Source organism: Canis lupus, chromosome 26 (assembly GCF_048164855.1).
Source record: "Canis lupus baileyi chromosome 26, mCanLup2.hap1, whole genome shotgun sequence".
NCBI classification, from domain to species: domain Eukaryota; kingdom Metazoa; phylum Chordata; class Mammalia; order Carnivora; family Canidae; genus Canis; species Canis lupus.
In genome coordinates this window covers 21,193,747-21,214,812 of record NC_132863.1, presented here as the reverse complement: position 1 = coordinate 21,214,812, position 21,066 = coordinate 21,193,747, and the positions used below count along the sequence as shown (strand labels likewise).

General features: G+C 50.5%; 1 protein-coding gene across 9 annotated transcripts; it reads right to left on the bottom strand.

Annotated features, from left to right (window-relative positions):
* Positions 1 to 3,679: 3,679 nt before the first annotated feature.
* Positions 3,680 to 17,558, bottom strand: PDYN (prodynorphin). Of its 9 annotated transcripts, none has more exons than XM_072800312.1 (4): positions 16,632 to 17,556; positions 15,324 to 15,380; positions 7,076 to 7,220; positions 3,680 to 5,760 (listed from the first exon to the last, which is right to left on the bottom strand). In XM_072800312.1, the coding sequence occupies exons 3-4, from the start codon at positions 7,202 to 7,204 to the stop codon at positions 5,119 to 5,121; spliced, it is 771 nt and encodes a 256-aa protein (XP_072656413.1). In that variant the 5' UTR covers positions 7,205 to 7,220; positions 15,324 to 15,380; positions 16,632 to 17,556; the 3' UTR covers positions 3,680 to 5,118. The 9 variants fall into 9 exon arrangements, with proteins under 9 accessions (XP_072656413.1, XP_072656414.1, XP_072656412.1 ...); XM_072800313.1 differs by having other exon boundaries at positions 7,076 to 7,223; positions 15,324 to 15,450; positions 16,632 to 17,555; XM_072800311.1 differs by having other exon boundaries at positions 7,076 to 7,223; positions 16,632 to 17,554.
* Between the last annotated feature and the right edge of the window lie 3,508 nt (positions 17,559 to 21,066).

The window sequence follows — 21,066 nt, the reverse complement described above, 5'->3', positions numbered from 1 at the left end:
TTTGACTCAGTGCTTGATATAGAACAAGTGCTATGTGTCAGCTCTGGAAATGACAAAAGCCCTAACGATATTATCTTTTTAATCTTTTTCATTTTACAAAAGAGAAAACTGTCCTGGAGAACTCAAAGCCCACCCCCATGGCCAGTTAGCAGAGCCTGGCCACACTCAGGTCCCTAGGTCCCCGGACTCTCAGTCCAGTGCTCCTTCCAAGTCCAAACCCCGCATGGATCTTACCAGGGACGAGAAAGCACTCCCAAATTTCATAGACACCAGGGCAGTCTCTTTAGGAGCTATGCTCGTGTAACGGGGAGTTTAAGACCGAGACGGGTGGACATTTTCGGATGGCAAACTTCACGTCAAAAGGAATTAAGAATGAGGGGAGTCCTGGGGACAAAGAAGAATGGGGCTTGGCTTAAGTTAGACAGAGACAAGACAAATAGGGTGGGAGTGCAACTTACATGCAAATTTGCATATCAGAAGAGTAATTATACATCTTTGTTATAAACCTCCTACAGCTACAATGGAAGTCCACACGGACCCAGTACATGAATCAAGAATGCCAAAATGACATCTATTAGGGAACCATTGTTCCCAGCATTGTCATGGGGATTTTTGTTGTCTTCACTTGGGGGCCTTTAATTAATAGACAAGCCCCATCACTGGGCTTGTTTGTGTGAAGAGCTTGGAGCTGGGGGTGGGGGAGGGGTGATCCAAATCCGAGAGATCATTATGATTGTCATGATCGTTATAACAAGACTTTCCTCACTGCTGATGGTGTATGGCGTTGTCGTGGAAACGGTGTGCTTATTAGTAACACGCTCTTCTAAGGCTACCGGGATGTTGGCATCCCTTAGCCAACGACTGCTCTATGATTGCTGCACAGGGGCCTTGGTGACATGGACAAAGAATCAGGACTCTGCAGGGTCTGTGGTATTTTTGTTCCAATCCTTCATATGGCTTGCTCTCCATCCCCTCAAACAGCTCATAAAAAAAATGATCACCTCTCTGGGGTGCTGGAAATATTTTATATTGTGATCCGAGTGGTGGTCACACAGGCGTATACATATGTAAGAATCCAGTGAGCTGCAGACTTAAGATTGAGTACACTCTACAGCACATATCTTATAGTTTAATAAAAAAAATTTTTTTAATTTCATCCTTCTCTTACCATCAGGAAAATTTCCTTCTTTCAACAGGTGTCTGCCTCACTCAGGTGACATCTGGAATACTGTAATCAGAGGCACTACCCTTTAGATGGGGCAGCAACTAGCATCATATACCTCTGGTGTGGCATCATAGACTTCATGTTACCAAATCCTCTCCTCCCTCAAGGGAAGTCAGTATTTTCCTCCCCAACTGACAGATTGAAAACTGAGGCTCAGGGGTGCCTGGGTCGATCTGTTGGTTAAGCATGTGACTCTCAGTTTCCACTCAGGTCATGATCTCAGGGTTAGGCTCTGCGCTCAGGGGGGAGTCTGCTTTCCTCTCTCTCTCTCCTTCTGCCCCTCCCTACACTCTCTTTCTCTCTCTCTCTCTAAAATAAATGAATAAATGTTTTTAAAAACCCACAACTGAGGCTCCGTGGAGTGCAGCGGCATGCCCAGAGCCACCCGGGACAGTGGGATCCTCACCCAGATCTCTGGGACCCCCACCATGTTCCTTCCACCTCATGTGGCCATGCCTCATTGACCAAGTGAAATGGGTCCAGAAAAGGGAGTCCAGAGCAATAGCATTCTAGAATCCATGGCATATGGGGAAAATTTTAAAACCCAAAAAAAGAAGTGTTTCTTATTTTAAAAAAATTTAGAAAGAAGTCACAAAATAATGGTAAGAAAGTGATGCATCTCATCCCAAGCATGTTACTGTTTGTCCTACTCAATACTTCTTTTAAAAAATTACTTACATGAAAAAAAAATGCAAAGTCAGATTTCTGTGGTCTTTTAAAAATCAAATCTGGCTGCTCTGAGCCCATATTCCCCATCACACTCTCCAGTTTGCTCCAGTTCCCACCCAGCTACTTTCACTCATTAGGGGGGGTGACCATCTATTAATGGTGGGCTGGCATTTATTCTTTCTTCTATTGGGAACCATGCGCCAGTTGTCCTCCAAAAACCATCCTCTTTCCCACTCCTAGTCCAACTGCTTTGAGTTGGGTTGAATCAATCCCTGGCTATCCATGTCGTTCAGTCCTGACAATCACGGCATTGCATTGGCTTGTCCATAATGATTGACATTAGCTCAGGATAGGATGAATGACACAATTAGAGCTAATGAAGTACAGTAACACTTTGATGGGGATTTTCTGTGAGAATAGCATACTAGACCTGAACTTGCATGGTATGGTAGCATCTTAAAAGCATGTGAAGTCTTAGAATGAATTCAACACAGAGGAGAAAAGAGGTTAGTGAGAGAAGTCCTGGTGTTCTTTTTGAGCTCCTTGCTCAAGCTGTACTCAAAGCTAATATCCTGTACTCTTCACTTATGTGAGCCAACAAATTACTTGGGGTTTTGTTTGTTTGTTTGTTCATTTGCCCATTTGAGATAATTAGGAGCCATTTGTCTACAAGTCACAGAAAATTCTTCCCTAGACAGGCTCCTGGGCTGATAGACAGCAAGATCAAGACCCAATGTATTAAAGGGACAGAAATCTAACTTCAACCCAAATAAAGATAGAACTTCCTCACACTGAATCATTAAGGAATAGCAATAGGTTGTGAAATCCAAGTTAAAATTTATTATCAATGTGTCAATTTGGCAAAGAGTAGCTAGTTGGAGGAGATAATCCCAGCCTTAGGTTTCTTCCAACTTGATGATCCTATGAACATCGAGAATGGAATATTCCTCAAGAAGGATCCGGATATTCCTCTCCTATCTCTATTATCCATTATTACTAAATCCCAAGTGTTCCCTTCACAATAATTACCACTATTTTAAATTTCATTTATATTTAATTTTAAATTCATTACATTTTATTTATTTTTTAAATTTAATTTTTCACTTTAGATTTCTATTTTGGTTTACTTGTCTCCCCCTGCCATAGACTGTGAGTTCTGTAAGAACTAAGACTTTGTTCATTTTATTTTCCTGTACCTCCAGCACCTAGAAAAAGACCTACCATACAGTAGAGTTTTCAATTAATTCTTTCTTGAATGAAGGAAAGAAGGAGGGAGACCTCCCTGGTCCTGTGTCTTCTATAGAGTCATTCAGAAAGCCAGACCCACAAGGTCTGGAGCCACTGAGACTCTTCCACACCAGCACTATTTAAATACCTCTCCTTGATGCCATTTAATAAAGCATGTCATTTTAGTAAAGGACATTATGCTACCCACTCTCTAGAGGGTTCTTCACCTTTGTCTAGCAACATCTGGCCTCTCGCCTTGGTAACTCAGCATAGGAGAAAGTCCCTGGGAGTCGGGGGTGGGGGTTGTCTTTCTTTTACAGAAGAGGAAAGTAAGGCTCAGAGAGGTCAAATAACTTACCCAACATCACACAGATCTCAAATTTAGGGCAATGGTGCTCTAAAGTTTGTGCTCTTTCTCTCATCCTACACTTAGTTTTCTGATGTGAATGTGTGTGTGTGTGTGTGTGTGTGTGTGTGCATTTTTCATTCCCCAGCACTCTTTTCTGCAAATGGTCTTTCTACACTATGGGGACTGAGGCGCACACATACACACCCGAGTCATCACCATCTTTCTTTTATTTATTGCACTGAAGGAGTAGGAAATAACACAGGCCTGCTAAGGAATAAAGCAAATTCTGGGTAAATTGCATAAGTGGGATTTTTTTTTAAAGCATACAAAGTAACCCTAAAACAATCTACACATTTCAGAACATCATGAGATCTGGGGGCTGTACACGAAGAGGTATGCTCAGTAGCATCTTATACAAATTAACTGAATTCAAGACCATTTCCTTTCCTATCCAGCCTAGCCTCTTGGGCCTGCAAACCAAATCATAGTGCCTAGGGATGATCAAGTAAGAGCAACAGAGAGAGAGAAGACTTTGATTGAAACCAAGGCATTGGGAGGTCTCTGCCTCTGATTCTGGGTTATCTGAATCAAGGGAATTCATTTGGCCTCAAGCACTTAATCACTTCATGGCTCTTTCTGGTTTTATTCTGAGACATTAAGAGGAAAGAATCATCACAGGGGTTGAAAAGGACCTTTTTGTCTTTCTAGCTGTTGCTTCTGGATTCCCTTACCCAATGCCCAATGCATATGTTTGACCAGATGGCTAAGACTCTTGGCGGCCAATTCAGCTGCTCAAGAACATGGTCGTGCTTAACCTCATCAACTTGACTCAGCTTCAGTTCATCCTGGGGTAGGAGTGTGATTCCGATCTGTTTAATTAGTTTAATGAGGGCTGAGGGAACTGGTCCACATTTTGAGTTTGCTGCACAGATTGCTTTGTCTTGCTCCCTTCTGGATCATTTCAGTATTCAGTGGGAAGACTGCTCTCATTACCATTTGGGGAGGGGTTTTCATGCCCCTTCCTCTCACTTGAGGCTGGGTGCTATCCAAGGTACCAACATGAACTGGAGTCCAGGAACCTGGTTCTTCAAGAGGTATGTTTCTAAATGAGGAGAACGCAGAGAACTCAACTGAACACATGCCCACTGGAGGACTGAACTCTCTCGTGTAAGACTCCCTGCTCCAATAAAATGCAGTGTTTGAGCGTTTTGCCTAAAGCATGGTCTCCTCAAGGAGGTTCATTAGGTTTGGGATAAAGTGCTAGGATTTCTATTTGTTTATTTATCTTGTTTTGCTATTTATCTAGAGGGAAGAAGAACAAGTCAGTCTAGATTCCTGAAACTGGGGAGTCACATTAATGGGGGGGGGGAGTTCATAGCAAAAGCTGCTGTTGGCCAGAGTTTCAAAGGTCTAGAGTTGGAGCCAAGCACTGAGACTACTGGAGAGGTGAACCTCCATCCTTCTTCCTCACTGACCCCAGACAAACACTGTGACCCAGGCATAAAAGAGGCAGGCTGGGTTTGGGTGCTTTGCACACAAGCCTGAATTGAACATGGGGAAGGGGATATACGGTAGGATGAATGAGGGAACTCCAGTTTGGGAGGGGGTCAGGGGAAGCTCCTGACTCAACTCCACAATGGGGAAGAGTTTACCCGTCAAGAAGCTCTCCAGAGTAGGCATTAGGGTCTTCCTGAGACCGAGTTACCACCTTGAACTGGCGCCGGAGAAAACCTCCATAGCGTTTCTGGTTGTCCCATTTGAGCTTGGGACGGATGCGCCTCAAGAAGCCCCCATAGCGTTTGTACAGGTCCTCGTGACCCACCGCATCCCCATCCCCGTTCCCCTCCCCAGCCACCTCTGAGCTTCTCTTGGGGTATTTGCGCAAGAAGCCCCCATAGCGTTTGACCTGCTCCTTGGGGTCCTCCTCATTGGAATCCAATGCCCCAGCCTCCATGGCATCATCATTCAGCTGAGTGTCCCCCATCAGCTCAGACTCCCCTCCCTCCCCCAACCTGCCAGAGAGACCCCTGAGCTTCTCCGCCAGGCTCCTGCTCAGTGCATTCTCCTCTGCTGGGGTGCTGAGGAAAAACCTGTTTTTCTCAAGCTCATTCGGGAAGGGCTCAGGGCGCTTAACCAGCTCACTATAGGGCTCCTCCAAAGTGGCCTTGGTCTCCCAGTCTTCTTTGCCGTTGAGCCCAAAGGTGAAGGGGGTGAAGAAAGAGAGAAGGCTCTGGCATCTCTCCCACTCCTCAGCAGGCAGCAGAGCAGCCTGGCATTCCAGGGAACAGATCTGCAAAAACCCAAAAAGACCAGAGTGGTGATGTCATCACCATCCAACTGCCAGGCCGGCCACATGCACTCCCTTGCCCCAGAGAGCCCCTTATTGAGAATATCAAAAAGTATCTGCCATTACTAAAGTTCGGGCTTCCCACCTTAATGCTCCCAGAGAGGTGCATGAAAATAGGGGACTCTATGCCTACGTGCGAGAGACATAGAGAGTGGACCGGCTTTCCCAAGGAAACGTGGCTACAGATGGCAATGCCAACATCACAGCTAAGATCTTCCCAGAGAGCTCTTTGGTGCACTCACTCATCCTCTTCAGCTTGATTCCAGAGGGAGTACTTGGTTCTCCCCACCTTCCCCAGGTGTGAAGGATGTTCTTAACACATTACAGAGAGGCACGGAGCCATGCAGGATGGTGGAGAGAACACATGTGATGGGTCTGAGGGCTCATCAAACCCAGGGGATAAAAGTAGCTCCTTCATAGGAATGCTGGGGGAATTCGAACGTGATCACAATGATGGTCGTGAGGATGACAATGACAATGCTGGATAATTCTGGAACTTGGACCCAGGCAGGCTAATGCCATAAGCCCTCATGCCTAACCACTGTGCTCTCCAGTGACTGAGAGCAGACAGCAGCTGGCACCCAGCATGCCTCTCAATGAAGAGCCTCTAGGACTGTGTGTCTAGAACTTTGCCTTGTTAGCTCATAGAATCACCCCCACGTTGCAGATGTGGAAACTGAAGAGGGATGAATTCCAGGGTCGTGGAGTGAGAAAGTGGCAGAACCAAAGCCTGTGCTCTGTCCACCACACCCTTGGGACCTTTAGTCTCACCTGTCTGCCATCAAAGGAGAGACACGTGGGGGAGTTTGATTCAAAGCAAAGCAAACAAGGCCAGGTCAAGAGAGGCTGAGACCAAGGAGAGGGGTCAAGCCTTGGATCCTGGCATTTAGTGGTGTTGGAAAGACCTCCTTCTGTAGGAGTGACTAGATTGGGAATGGTAAGAAGCCCTGGAAAGTTACCAGAAGGCTGCCAACTCTCAGCCAGCACAGCCTCCTTAATGGCCCTCCCTGTTGCCGGGCATCAGGCTCCCTGGAAACCTGCATTGTAGGTCCCAGACCTGAACGAGGCAGTGGTGGTAAGGTCTGAGGTGGGGATGGAGGTGGGAACCTGCAGCCCCGGGTACTCAGACCTACCCCGGGGCAGGATGTGTCCTGCACAAGTAGGACAAGCCTACAGGACAGACACACAGCTGTTCATGCCCTGCACACAGATGTCCCTTCTGCACGTGGGCCTAGGACCTGGACATCCTGAAACCTACCAGGGGCTCGATGGGCTTGGGCCTATCCTGGGTCTTCACAGCACACAAGGAGCACTGGGACAGGCAGTCCGCTGTGGCAGAGGGGAGCACAAGGAGGCAGGCGGCCAGCAGCAGCCCCTGCCACGCCATGCTGGCTCAGCGCTTCCTGCTGGGGACGGAGAAAGAGAAGATAATGAACCAGTGAGCGCCTACTCTGCATGGGTGTCCTGAGCCATCTCACTGACCCCTGCAGGCAACACTGTAAGGCTAACGTTCTTGTTCTCGTTCCCATCTCACAGTCAGGAAAATAGAGGCCCAAGGAGGCACAGTGGGTGCCCAAAGTTGGGGGTCAAAGAAGAGAATTAATGTGCTGAGTACCTGCTACGTGCCAGCAGCCTTCCCACCTGTTCACCTTCCATCTGCACGACAGCTCTGGAGGAGGGTCTGTCTATTTTCATCAGACAGATGGGGAAGTCGAGGCTCAAGAGGGGAAGCGATCACCAGCACCAGTCAGGCAACAGACAAGCCAGGACTTGATCTGGGTCTGCCAGCCTTCAAAATCCACTTTACCCACCTACCGAGCGGGAAGACATTCGGCATCTGCTTTCCTAGATTCTCTGAGGCCCCATCACCTGCCTTTGCCCCCGACTTCTCAGCTTGTCCCCAGGCCTGTCCTATCTGCCTTGTAAGTTCTCTAGAATTTGCCTTTTTCACCCCAGCACTTCTACTTACCGTGGCCATACTTCCACCTTCTCCAAGCGGGCCTCCCTGCCTCCAGGTCCTTCTCAGATCCCCCCTGTCCGCCCTGAAATGCCCTGCGCAGCATGGCAATCCTGCAGTCAGACCTGTTAGGCTGGGTCAGGCCTGGCCCCTCATCATCCCCACTTTATAGATGAGAAAACAGGTGCTCAGAGAGGCTGGCAGATCTAGGGTCACATAGCGATTGAAGGTGGGAACCCAGGCCTCTCTTGAGGCTGGGCACGTTCTGCTCCACGAAGCAGGGAGGCTCAGAGAAGAAAACCCAGAAGAGTGGACATGGGTCCATCCCACCTCTCTTGCCCTCCCCACCCCCCATGTTCTCTCATGCTCTACCACCTGCTGAGTGGCTTGGGGTTCCAGGAGAGCAAGCAGTGCCTTTTATGCTCAGATGCAAAGCAGGCAGCTCGTGTTTTCTCTGATATCAGCGGATGGTGATGGTAGGGCTGGCTCAGTACAAGATCAGCAGTGAATTACCTGCAGGGGAGGAGAAGCCTACACCACAGACCTCCTGGCCTGATGCTTCCCACACGGCGTGGCTTCCAGGTTAGGAGGCCTGATCAGAGATCCTTTGTGTCCCAGGCAAATAACGTCGGCAGCCTTTCCTTTCATCCACTAACTTCGTATTTAATAATAATCCTAGCTGATCAGATGGTTGTTAAGTACTCATGATGTTCTGAGCTGTTCTCACGAGCAAACTCATTTGTACTCACAGCGACTCTCTGGGGTGGGTCCCATTGTCGCTCCCACTTTACAGATCAGAAGACTGAGTTAAGAAGGCTGCCAATGTTCTTGAGCTGGTAAGTGGCAAAGCTGGGATTTGTATCTGGGGGGGCGTCTAACTCAAGCCCATCTTCTTACCACAGTGCACTGGCCGGGCTCCTCCAGTCTACCCCACTCCCAGCCCAAGTCTCCAGTTTCTCTGGCCCAGGCTCCAGGGAGCCTCTGGTCTTACCAGCCTGATTGCACCCCTGCCCTGCTTCCCGGCTCTCCACTGCCCCTGAGAGGAAGGCTGCCCCTTAGCTAGCTGCTCCAGGGCTTTCCCACCAAGCAGAGCTGGCACTGACTGGTGCTAACTGCATGCCGGGCTGTGCTGAGCCTCAGCTGTGTCTTAACGGAAGAAGGTCTCATAACAATCCCATAAACCTGGGACTAATATTCTTTCCATTCTATAGGCAGGGAAATGGAAGCCCAGAGACTATGTCATCTGTCTAAGGCAGCCCAGCAAATGTGCAGCACCCAGACTGGCTGTGAGCTTCGTCTGATGTGGGCCTGACCACACCACCTGCAACTCCAAAATAGTGCCCCATGTACCCCATTTTTCATGCTTCACCCAAGGGATTCCCTCTTCCTGGAGCACCTTCCTCACCCCACCCATCCACTCCTATCTCCCACTGACCTGGCTAACTCGTATTTGTTCTTCAACACTCAGCCTTGGTTACCTCCTCCAGGAAGTCTGCCTGACCTTCTGAACTCCCACAGTCACTATGCTGGCTCTATGACACAAGTGCTCCTGCTTTCTGAGTTTCTAACCAGTGGGGGGCTTCGTCTCTGCAGGTGAAAGTCACTACAGTGAGGGTGTGTGGTGCGTTTGAGCATGACAAAGAGACCAGGGTGGATAAGAGAACATAAGGCAGGAGACTGGGGTAGAAGAGCAGAGAGATGAGCTGTGGCCAGATAGTGGGGGCCCCTTTAGGCTAAGGTGAGGCGTCTGCACCTCATTCTAATGTTGTGGAAAGACTAGGGCCATCTGAGGATTGATGAATGAATGGGGGAGTGAATGGGGTGCCCAGCTCAGCACATGGGGCTCCATTGTGAACAAGAGCTCGGCCCAGGGTTTGTTGAGTGAATACACAGATCACCCCTGGATGTCTGGGAAGCTTAGTTTGAATTTTTCTGGATTGCACCTCTCCATGCCCCCAGAGAAACCTCATGGGGTCTGCAGCAGTCTAGAGTCAACACTGCTAGAGGAAATTGAGAAACTGTTATGGAAACCAGGGAGCCAAGGGTGGGGGGGAAAGGAAGAGAAGAGGGCAGACAGGAAGGGGAAGGGGGTGGGGAGGGATGAGGCGGGCTTAGTGAAAAACAGTCCTGAGAGAGACAGAGGGAGGGAGAAACAGAGACAGAGGAGGGAAAGAGACAGGCGGGAGGCACAGAAAGAGGGAAGGCCCAGGAGACAAGAGAGGCAGAGGGAACCAGGTCACATGCTGAATATTAGGGGCTTTGTTGTGAGGCTTTGATTTTTTTCCAGACTTGCTCAAGGCGTGATCAGAGCTGTGGTTCCTTGGTCCTGGGAAGGGCCGAGTCCCTGTCTTCCAGCAAAGCCCCACTTCTCTCCCCACCACCCCACGCCTCCCTCCCCCCATCACGGCCCTGGCTCCCTAGGCCTCAGTGTGTTTCCCAGGAAGAACTGGGGAGGGACCTGAAGGGCATGGGAGTGCCCAGGGAGGGTCAAGGCAGCAATGGGGGTCAGGAGGGACAGGCAGGGCTGAGGCTCCTGCTCTCCCCCAACCGCAGCACTCTCCCTGCACATGGCAAATGTTCAGAGGCTACAGCCGGTAGCTGGTGGAACAAACAGCAAATGGCACTGGGTGTTTTGACTTGCACAGGGGTTTCTTCTTCTTTTTGGTTTTAATTCTGTTGCCAACATTTTTAAATTGGGGAATTTTCAAATCTTAATTTCCAACTTATCTTTAAAAAATCAGAAGTACTGGAGATATCGGGCCCGTGCTGCCATATGGCAACTGTCACCCAAATGACACATGCAGCTTGGTCACCAATGTCCCTACCTGGCAGTTTCCCTTGTGTCTCCTGCCGAGCATTCGACAGAGAGTTGACTTTGCAGCCCCTGCATGGCCTATTCTAACAACTTGGAGAAGCACCATGGGGTCAGAGGGTTCCTCTAAACAGAAAGGAAAGGAGCACCTCCAATCCCTTCCTGACCCAGAAGCAGAATCACCAAGGGCTTAGTTATGTGGATTCAAACCCCGACTCTCCCCCCACCCCGTCTGGGAAAATTAACTTTGCTGTGTCTCTGTTTCCTTGGTCACATAATGGGGCTAATAATAGTGTACCAGGGGGTTGGTGTGGGAATTAAATAAGAGATCATGCACAGGGCACACCGGGCAGGGTGCCTGGCACATAGTAGGTGCTTTAGATAGTGGAGTATGAAAGCTCCATTCAACTCCTGCACTACAGGAGATACAAAAAGAAAGAGGCCAAAAGGAGTGATAACAAAGGCCTAGAACACACACAGGTGAAACTCCAAAAAACAAGTTGTTGAATGAATGAACTTCCACATGTGGTGGGCCTACTGTGTGCCAGGCAGGGATGAGAGCTCTGTATTCATGGTCACATCAGTCCAGTAACAGCCACCACAGCTCAAGAGCCCACTGGGTGCCAGGTTGTGTGTTCCCCCTTCACACACGTGATTCTCGTCCTCACCACAAGGTGGGAGCAAATGTCTTTATACCCTTTATATAGAGGAGAAGACTGAGGCCGAGAAGGAGAAGTCACTTGCCCAAGTTCACTTAGCTTGTGAATGGGAGTTAGGCTTCTGACCAGATCTTTCTGGGTTAAAAGGTGACTCTAATAAAGACACATAAGCCCTGAGATTTTCCCAAGCAATCCTATTTCCTTTCTATTGTAGGATAAACAAATTATCGTGCACTGCCAGATGGGTCCTTCAGGAGCATTTTCACCTTTGCTCAGGGGATTTGCTCAGGGGAGCTCTTGTCCATCAGAGATAGCCCTGTCTGCCCCTCAACTCCCATCCAGAACGAACTGAGAAGAAAAGGAACTTGGAAGCTCACGGGGTGAGAAGCACAAGCAAGCCCACGTGGTGGGCTGAGGGGCAGCGTCAGGTGCACAGATCCCAATGGGGAGCTTGCTTGCACAGCCTGCAGGGAAGGAGCCACCTCTTTTCATGGGCTGGGTGGGCCAGGGGGGCCTTCCAGCAGCCCTCCCAAAGAAAAACCCTCTTTCCTTGCAGATCTATGGGACTTCCTCAGCCACTACCCCATGGGCTTTGTGACAGCCCGGTGAGGGATGCAGGGGCTGGTGGGGGGCAGGAGAGGACATTTTGGCCTCATCAGCCTCCATCAATCGCTGGATTCTTTTACCAAATCTCTTTCTCTATATGTTCACATCCTATTGTTTCCATTTCTCTGGGGAATCCTGAGAACGCACCCAATGCCCATTCCATCTGCCTACTATCGTCCGTGGCTGCTCTCATGCTGCAAAAGCACAGCTGGGTGTTGAGACAGGGACTGGACGCCCCGAATGCCCAAAATATATACTAGCTGGTCTCTTACCGACCAGGTCTGCTGACCTCTGCTTTCACTAATCTTACAATCATTTTCCTAATTCTAATTATTCTCATCATTCTGAAGCTGACTTTCTGGGGAAAAATCAGAGGGGAATCATTCCCCTCCTCAAGCCTGCGCTTCTCACTTGTCCCTGAAGGGGACGCATCACCCCCTTGCCCTGCGCCAGGGCTGCCCCAGTGACAACGTCGCTCAAAGGGCCAGCACACAGTAGTCCTCTCTCCTACCCAGGGCCCAGGGTTCCTGGAAAGGGAAGGGACTGCCTGCCCGCCCCCTCATCTCCTTTTGGTGATATTTCTATATTGTAGTCAGAGGACTCAGAGGAGCAGCAAGCATTAAAAAGCCAGCATGGAATAATAATGGCTTGATTTAACATTGCAATTATCTCTCCCGGCACTTTATCGCATATGATTATCCCTATTTGATAGAAGAGGAAATGGGAAAAGGTAGGAATGAAGTCACTTGTTAAGGTCACATCATGAGTCAGGAGGGAAGTGGAGACAGAGCTGGGGCCTCCCACCCCCAGGCGGTGACTTGCGCTGAGGAGATGGTGTTTCAATGACCCCCCAACAACCTGCCTGACAGCAGCTGTGGAGTACTGCACGGTGGCTCTGTGCCAGACCTGTGGCCTCTGTGGCCCCTCCTGGGGTAGCTGCTACTGGTACAGGCTCAGGCTCCAGGAAGGAAGGGTGAGAACCAAGTGACAAAGGGCCCCAGGGTCCTGAGCACATGCATGGCAGAGCTGAGCTCTCCAAGTCCATCCCTGGTTAAGGCACAGCCGCGGGGGCCAACTCACTGCTCTGCATTTCAGCTCAATTATTGCTTGTTCACCCTCAGGAGATTCCACGAGGCTGGCATGATGAGCCCCATTTTCCAGATGAGGAAAAAGAGTCTCAGAGAGACAAAATCACCAGGTCCAGGCCAAGAGGCAAGGACATAGCAGAAGCAGGCTTGAAAGTTGGTCTGTGCTCCACCCACAAACCTTCCCTGAGGTGTGTGGTCACGTTGGATATCCAGCGGACCCTCCTACCAAACTCTCACATTCCTGAAGCTGAGATAGTTGCTGGACTTCTATCCCACCAGAAAACACACAAAGTTCACCTCTGCAGGTCTCCAGGGACTGGCAAAGGCAGATCCTGAAAAGTGGAGGACAGTGTTCCTGTGAGGCCTTTAGGGTCATTGACAAAGAATGGATTCTCGACTGGGGAACACGGGGGGCTCAGAAATCAGATGGTAAGTGAAACTACCATGTAGTCCAGCAAGAATCAAAGTGGAGAACATGGTAATGAGGGCCCACCCTCAGGGCTGGCCCTCTCTCTGGGCCATTTGCTGTTCAGAGACCAGAGTGAAGGGGCCCTGCCCTCGGTGGTCATGGGGAGTTTTAAAAGAATGATTTTTAAGAGCAGGAGTCATACCCTTGGTTATTTGATGCAGTTAAGGGTTAAGGAGAAAAGCAAAGAGAGGGATGGGAATACAGATGCAGAGAAGGAGACAGAGACCAAGAGGGTGACAGAGACAAAGAGGCACATACACGTGGGTGTGCCAACTAGAGTGGTAGAGACTCTTGCACACAGAGAAAGAGATAAACACACCAAAGAAGCAGAGAACTGATGAAAGAACAAACAGTGAGAGAGGTGATGGGAACCAGAGGCAGAAGGTACGGAGGAGCAGAGGTGGGGAGGTGAGGAGAAAAGAGGAGGCGAGGGCACAGAACCAGAGACAGGGAAGGCAGGACAGAAAGTGGACTTGGATCCAGGGCTTTGACCTACTGTGGGAATCACAAACATCAGTTCGTCCTCCTGCCAGCGGACCAGAGATCCAATCACATAACTACTCACTCAACCCTTCTCAGCTTAAACAGAACTATCCAGTAACAGGTCAACAGGCTCATTTAGTCAAAGAGCCAAATGACGGTGGACAAATGCAGTGAACGTGCCTGCAGCCCCCCACTCCGGCCATGGGTTCGGCTGGATGGCCTCCCGGAGAAGCGTCCCGAGCCCGGATATGTGCCTCGTGGATCTGGGCCATCTACCTCCTGCCAGGAGCATCAATCTGGACCTGGGCTGGGGCAGGATTTATGGGGCCCAACATCAAAGGACCCAGGACACCTTTCCATCTCCAGGGCCTGATCCTGGGCTTGCTGAGTGTCTCCAGAAATATTTACTGCCACCACAATGGCCAGCCCTGTCTCGGTGAAATCGTTTTAGACCTTTGTCAGACGCCGTGAGATTAACCAACATTTATGGGCTGAGATGAACGAAAACGGTGAAAGAAATCAGCTAGCTGACTGCACCGTCTCAGACACAAGTTGAAATCAAACCACCAACTATTGATCCCACTTAGAATGATGGAAGACATCTAATAAATACAACAATTGTGCAAGAATGGCCCAAGGAGGTAGGCAGTGGGAGGGGGGCTAGGGAGGATCGATTGGGAAGACTTCATGATCCTGAGGCAACAGATGAAGAAATGGTCTTCTGTTGGTGTGGAGAGGACTGGAGGGGGAGGGGAGGGGAGTGCCAGCCCCGCAAACTGAAATACGAGACCTATTTCCTGGACCTATTCCCCCCACCCCCCCCACAGACACGGACAGACACTGACGTAGCTCACAGTTGGATGGTGTGGAATGATGAGGGATATTATAACAGATTGAGGGGAAGGGGGCCCAACTCTGCGCTCTAGACGGTGAGAACTTGAGCAGTCACACTAGCACTCATTGAGTACCTACTGAATGCCAGGCATATTAGAGTACCCAACGGGAGTTTCACAATGAGGTGAATACTATTATCCGTACAGTGTGGGTGAGGAAATGAACCTTCAGCTGCTGTCCCAAATCACACAGCAAATGAGTGGTGAGACTGGGATTTGAACCCAGATCTGGGTATTGTGAGACGCACATTTAGACAATCTATGGAACATTCCTGGCTCCCAGGAGTTATCCCAAGACCCTCATCCCTTTCCATTTGCTTTATGGTGATTGCAAATTGCCTCCAATAGCCCCCAAGCCCGTCCCTTTGCCTGCTCTGCTAAAACATGCCTCAGGAAGCACTGCGACATCCCACTCCCAGCTGCCAGCGGAGACACGGGATTCGCCCGCCACCCATCACACCTCTAGCTCATCTGGGGCAAAGCAGTGGGCTTGAGATCCCGTCAGCAAACGCAAACCTCCCCCAGGCAGCGCAGCTCACCCTTCGGCTGCTGCAACAGCTCCCCCACGCAGATCTCAAAGCCTGGAGATAAATGACCTGCAAAAAATAGAACAAAAGGCAAGGTGGGGTGGGATTGAGGGGAGGAAGAAAGGGGAAAGAGAGGGAGCTGTGGCAGTGGGAGGGGGAGGCCAGGGGTTGACATTCTGAAACATTTGCAATGGATCTTGACCGGAATGCCTGTCAAATTAGAAAGACTTGTATATTTTACCAACCCTTGGAAGAAAGACGGTAATGAAGACTTTCAGTCTGCGGGAAGGGAATTGAAATCAGATCCAATAACCTGAAGAGCTTGTTTCCCCTGGGAAGGTTGGAGGCTTAATTAAGGAATGTTTGTAAAGCTTGGAGAGATTCTAGATAAAAGATACCCAGGAAAAAGTATAGGGTCACAGAATCTACTATTCAACCTCTGTGTTGTCACCAAGCATTTTTTCTCCCTTTTTCTCTTTTCTCTGAAGCTCACCAGCTTTTTTGCTAGAGTCAAACTTTGGGATTCAATAATACTCTTCTTTGGACAGGGATGTCTTTACCAGTGAGCAAATGGCTTTCCCCTCTGAGCATCTTTTTCCCTGCCCAACTTGGACTTCTCAGGCTCTAATTTACATGAGAGCAACAAGTCCTTTCAAAGTAAAAGTGACAAGAAAAATACTGCGAAGCCTGAGTCTCGTGGCATGCTGTCACTCTTTCCCCATTCCCTCCCAACAAAATAGCCCCAAACTTCATTTCCATGTAAATGATGTCAAAGGAAACCACTCAAGCCAGTACCCTGTCAAAAATTAAACATGATCCAAAAAGGGATGAAAAGGCTGAACTTGGCTGTACAGTGATGTACATGATACCTGGTAAATGCCAGAGCCCTGAATCTCATTAACGTCCCCTCAGACCTTGTTCTGTGAGTCCAGTGAGAATCACTGACCTTTAAAACCTTCCTGAGGGGCCAAACTCACTTCTTCCACCCAGGGCATCCCATCCTCAGATGGGAACTGTGTGTGCAGGCTGCTGGGGAAGAAGATGACCCTGGAGCTGACACGGAGGGGTGGTCCTCTTGGGAGAGAAGAACCCACCTGTTTAAGCTGGGGCTGTGCGGAGGGCGGATTCCGAAGAACCATCCGTCTCACACGGACGGATCTGGCGCTCGCAACCCAGCCTCGTAACTGTAACTGTATCTGCCAGATTATCAGCCCCAGACCTGAAATCCCCCAGCCCGAGCTCCTACCACCCTCAGGTCCAGAGGACCAGGAAAAACAAATATGATCAAAAAAGAGATTCTCGTGCCCCTCCGGACATTACCTGTGTCCTGCTTTGTCCCCGGGCAGCTTCTGGCTGAGCAGGTCGCAGGGTGGTGGCAGGTGGCTGGCTCAGGACTCAGGGGTCTCCCAGACTCGGGCTCCGAAGGAGGTGCCAAAGAGGCGGCCGTGAGCACCACCAAAGCCCCTCAGAATGGCAGTTCTGGTGCCTCGCCCCCCCTTTTATGGACTAGAGCCTCCCCTGTCGCTCAGCCCTTGCTGAGCACAAGCTGCTGGGAGCCAATGGGGAAGTAGCTCAGAGCAGTCAGAGGCGCAGACCCCCGGGCCCTTCAACTCAAACTCCCTGGGCCCCACACAATAGGCTTCTCTTCGTGACAGGGGATGTGGAGGAGGAAGGCAGCCGTGCAGGGAGGGGGCTGGATCCTGGGTGTAGTGCTGTTTGTCACTTGAAATCCGGCCACTTCAGTCTTTGATGCGTTTCCAGGAGAGAGTCACAGGAATAAAGAGAGAGAGGTAGGGAAGGGCAGAGACAGAAAGTGTTGGAGAAAGAGAGACAGAGAAAGAGAGCCAGAGACCAGCAGACAGAGAGACACAGAGACAGATGGGGAGAGAGAGAGAAAGGGAGAGAGAGAGAGAGTCAGACAGGACAGATCTGGAGACAGATGGGGACACAGAGAAAGAAGCTGAAACAGAAGATTCAAAGAGGATCAGAAAGAGAAAGAGACACTGTCGGAGAGACAGGGCGTGATCCAGACAAGGAGCCCGCAGGAAAACGGAGGGACGTAGAGTGCCAGAGATGGGGCCACCAGAGAGAGGGCGTTGGGAGGCGGGTGGAGGGACAGTCAGAGGAAGGAGAGAAGGAAACCAGGCAAGAGGACAGGCTCAGAACCTACAGGGATCTAGAGACCACAGAAAAGGCAGAGAGCCCCAGACAAGGGAAGCGACGAGAAGGGGAAGGCAGACCGGGTGCTGGGTGCTACGGCAGCTCCGCGTGTGGCTGGTCACGCGTGTCCTGGAATGTTTTTGTGTGTACACTTGCCTGCACCCACAGCCGACTCTGGTACATGCCTGGGCTGGTGCCAGGCACAACCAGCCCTGGCAGGAGCTCAGCCCTTCCCCGGCAGCCAGGAGCTGCGGTTTACTTTGCTCTGGTGGCAACACAAAATGAGTATCTTGAAATCCCCCTCAAAATATGGGCTGCGATGTGCCTTTGCCTGCACTCCGGGTGGGGGGCATCCCTACCTCCTGTGCGCCCTCGGCCCGTGCCAGCAGCAGCGTGAAGGCTGCACTCTCATGGCTACGAATACCTTCCAAAACATGGGTGGGGTGGGGAGTGGGGATGGGGGGTGGTCTCTGAGTCTGGAAGAGAACATGCCTCTCTCCTCACTCAACAGCAGACACACAGTTTGTGGTGGGAGGCAGGACTGTTTCAGAAGTCTGGCGGGGGCTGCCCATTCCCTGGGCGCCGATGCTGCACTAGGCACTCAGCCAGAGTTGTCGGGCTTAGTCCTCACCACCTGGTCAGGTAGTGAATATTATCCCCATCTCCCCAGTGAGGAAAAAGTGGGTTTGCCTACATCTCCAGCTCATGGGTGGAGAGACCTGAGACAAGTTCCCAACTTCAGCTCCTGTTTGCTTATCTATAAAATGGGGATAAGTTTCTAGCTCATCGGGCTCTTGTGAAGAGTGAAACAGGACGTGGGCAGCATCATTTCACGCAGTCAACACTTAATGAGTGCTCCGTCACCATCTGTCCGTGTGATGAATGCCATCGTTTGCGCTCTGACGCACCAGCATTCTCTGTTCTCTGGGGCGCTGTCCTCTCCCTGCACCTGATTCGTGACAAGGAGGAAGATGGAAGGAGCCGTTTGCTGGGCACCTACTATGTTCCACACACGTCCGCATGTTACGCTGCACCCTCACCACCAGCAGGTGTGTGGCAGAGACATTATGATGTATCCTCAAACCCATGAGACAGCGGAAGTCTGTCTCGAAGGGAGGGAGGAGGAGTTGAACCCAGTCCCTTGGGCCCCAGGGCTCAGCCCCCTCATGCTCCCCTCCAGCCTGGAGATGATTGTACCTCCTCCCTTTCTTTTTTTTACCTCCTCCCTTTCAGAGAGGACTCTTGGGGGTCCGAATTTGCCTTTCTTTTCCCCCTTGTCCATTTTCTCAGGCAGCACATGGGGTCTGATGGGCAGCTGCAAAGGACTTCATGAGTCAGTGTGGCAGCCCCTGTCCCCAGTGTCCAGTGACCACCGCCCAGGCTCAGTGAGTACCTGCCCACAGGTCAAGCTGTGCACCCCCTCCCACCAGGGGACCCAGGGGACTTGGGTGGAGTCCACTCACTGCTACCCCAGGGATCTGGGAGCCTGGGGCTGCAGCGGCTTCTTCCTCCCTAAAGCCAACTGCATCCTCAGTCTGTCTCCAGCCTCCTTATTCTTCACCTCCTGCTCAGCCCCTCACCTCTACCTCCATAAGCTCTTGGTAATAACCTTGGAACAGACAAAGGCTCTAAGAGATGGAGTACAACAGCTCCCATTCCTGGGAGTCAGCAGGCACCAGATAGAGGAGTGGGGGCATCTTTCAACCATTGTTCATCACAAAGAGGAGTAAGGACAGCCAGGGTAGAGACGGAGTAGAGACACCACAGATAATCCCGCTTTACACCATCAGGGTTTGACATTCTTCACTCCCGGAGCCAATTGTGAGCCTGACAAACAAATGGTTTATTCATCTGCTTTTTGTTTCCTTCTGCAGCGTCCTTTACACAGTCTCAGTGATGCCCAGGGTCACATCTCAGCTCTACAGGCAGCAGCACGTGGGATGGGAAACCGTGGAATCACAGGCCCACTTGGGCTCAAACCCCAATGCTCCTACTTACGTGCCGTGTGGTAACTGATGGGTCCCTCGCCTCTCTGGGCTCCTGAGTCATCTGAACATAGGCGGACAGCACCAGCTCCATGCAGGTGTCAGAACTGATTCCAAAGCTCCGTCATGCTCTCTTCCTGGCATGACAAGGCTCTAATTCAGATCTCCAAGTGGGCCAAAAGCAAACACTGAAGAGAAGAAAATATTTGCAACAATCAGCCCCTGAATCATTCTGTTCGGAAGGAAAAGGAAGAACTTGGCAGAAGAAAGATAAGTAAAACCAGCATTTCCTAAGGCCTTCCTCCATGCCAGGCCTGTAGCAAATCGTTCCCAGTTAATGATAATACCTGATTTTCCCAGTGACCCTGCAATCAGGTGCACTTGCTACCCCCACGTTACAGATCAGGAAGAGAGGCTGGGAAGGGTACGTTGTTGGCACGGAGCCATGCAGGGAGAAGAGGGCAGAGCACCGCCTGAAACCAGGCCAGGGGGACCAGGGTTTGTGCCCCAAGCAGGGGTCCTATTGCTTCCTGGCTTCTCCCTGCCCTGCTTCTATCTCATCTTGAAGTTCTACATATTTTCTTGCTTCACCTGTTGCACTGGGAACTTGGGAGCAGCTGACATGGAGCACACGGAGCACTCCCGTGGGATTCAGTTCCCGTCTCCAACTGGCTTCCTGTGTCCCGGCTGTGGTGTCCTCTGATGCTGGAGCCACCATGTGTGCACCTGGCTGTCACGGGAACAGGGCCAAGGAGTTCCGAAGCTGTACTTGAGGAGGGGAAGGTTTCCTGGAGGACAGGAGAGCTAAGTGAGAAATGATCCCAAGTAGGAGTTGTCCAGGCAAAGGGGAGGAAAGGACATCCAGGCAGAGGGAACAGTTCAGAGGAGGGCTTAGAGGCAAGGAGAGTTGAGGAGGATGTCATCCTCCAGAGGACTCATGCTTCACTCCCCTTTCTCTTGCCCCCCTTCTGATTCATCAGAGGTCTTCACTGCCATGGCTCTGTCGCCTTGGGCCAGCACCCACCACTTCCCCACCTGGCTTCTGCTTCCACTCCTACCCCTACCTACTACTGGCTCCTCCACAGCCGGAGAGATTCTTTTAAAAATGTACCTCGGAGGGATGCATCTGAGTGGTTCAGTCCATTAAGCATCTGCCTTCAGTTCAGGTCATGATCTCAAGGTCCCGGGATTGAGCCCTACGTAGGGCTCCCTGCTCATCAGGGAGTCTGCTTCTCCCTCTGTGTGCTCTCTCTGTCTCTCAAATAGACAAAATCTTAAAAAAAAAGAAAGAAAGAAAGAAAGAAAGAAAGAAAAGAAAAGAAAAGAAAAAAGAAAAGAAAAGAAAAGAAAAGAAAAGAAAAGAAAAAAAAGAAAAGAAAAGAAAAGAAAAGAAAATTAAGCAGTCCCAGTGGTGCAGCGGTTTTGCGCTGCCTGCAGCCCGGGGTATGATCCCGGAGTCCCGAGATCGAGTCCCACGTCAGGCTCCCTGCATGGAGCCTGTTTCTCCCTCTGCCCGTGTCTCTGCCCCCACCCCCTGACTAAATAAATAAATAATCTTTTAAAAAAATAATGAAAATTAAAATGCACCTCCAATTGTGCTACATCCCTAT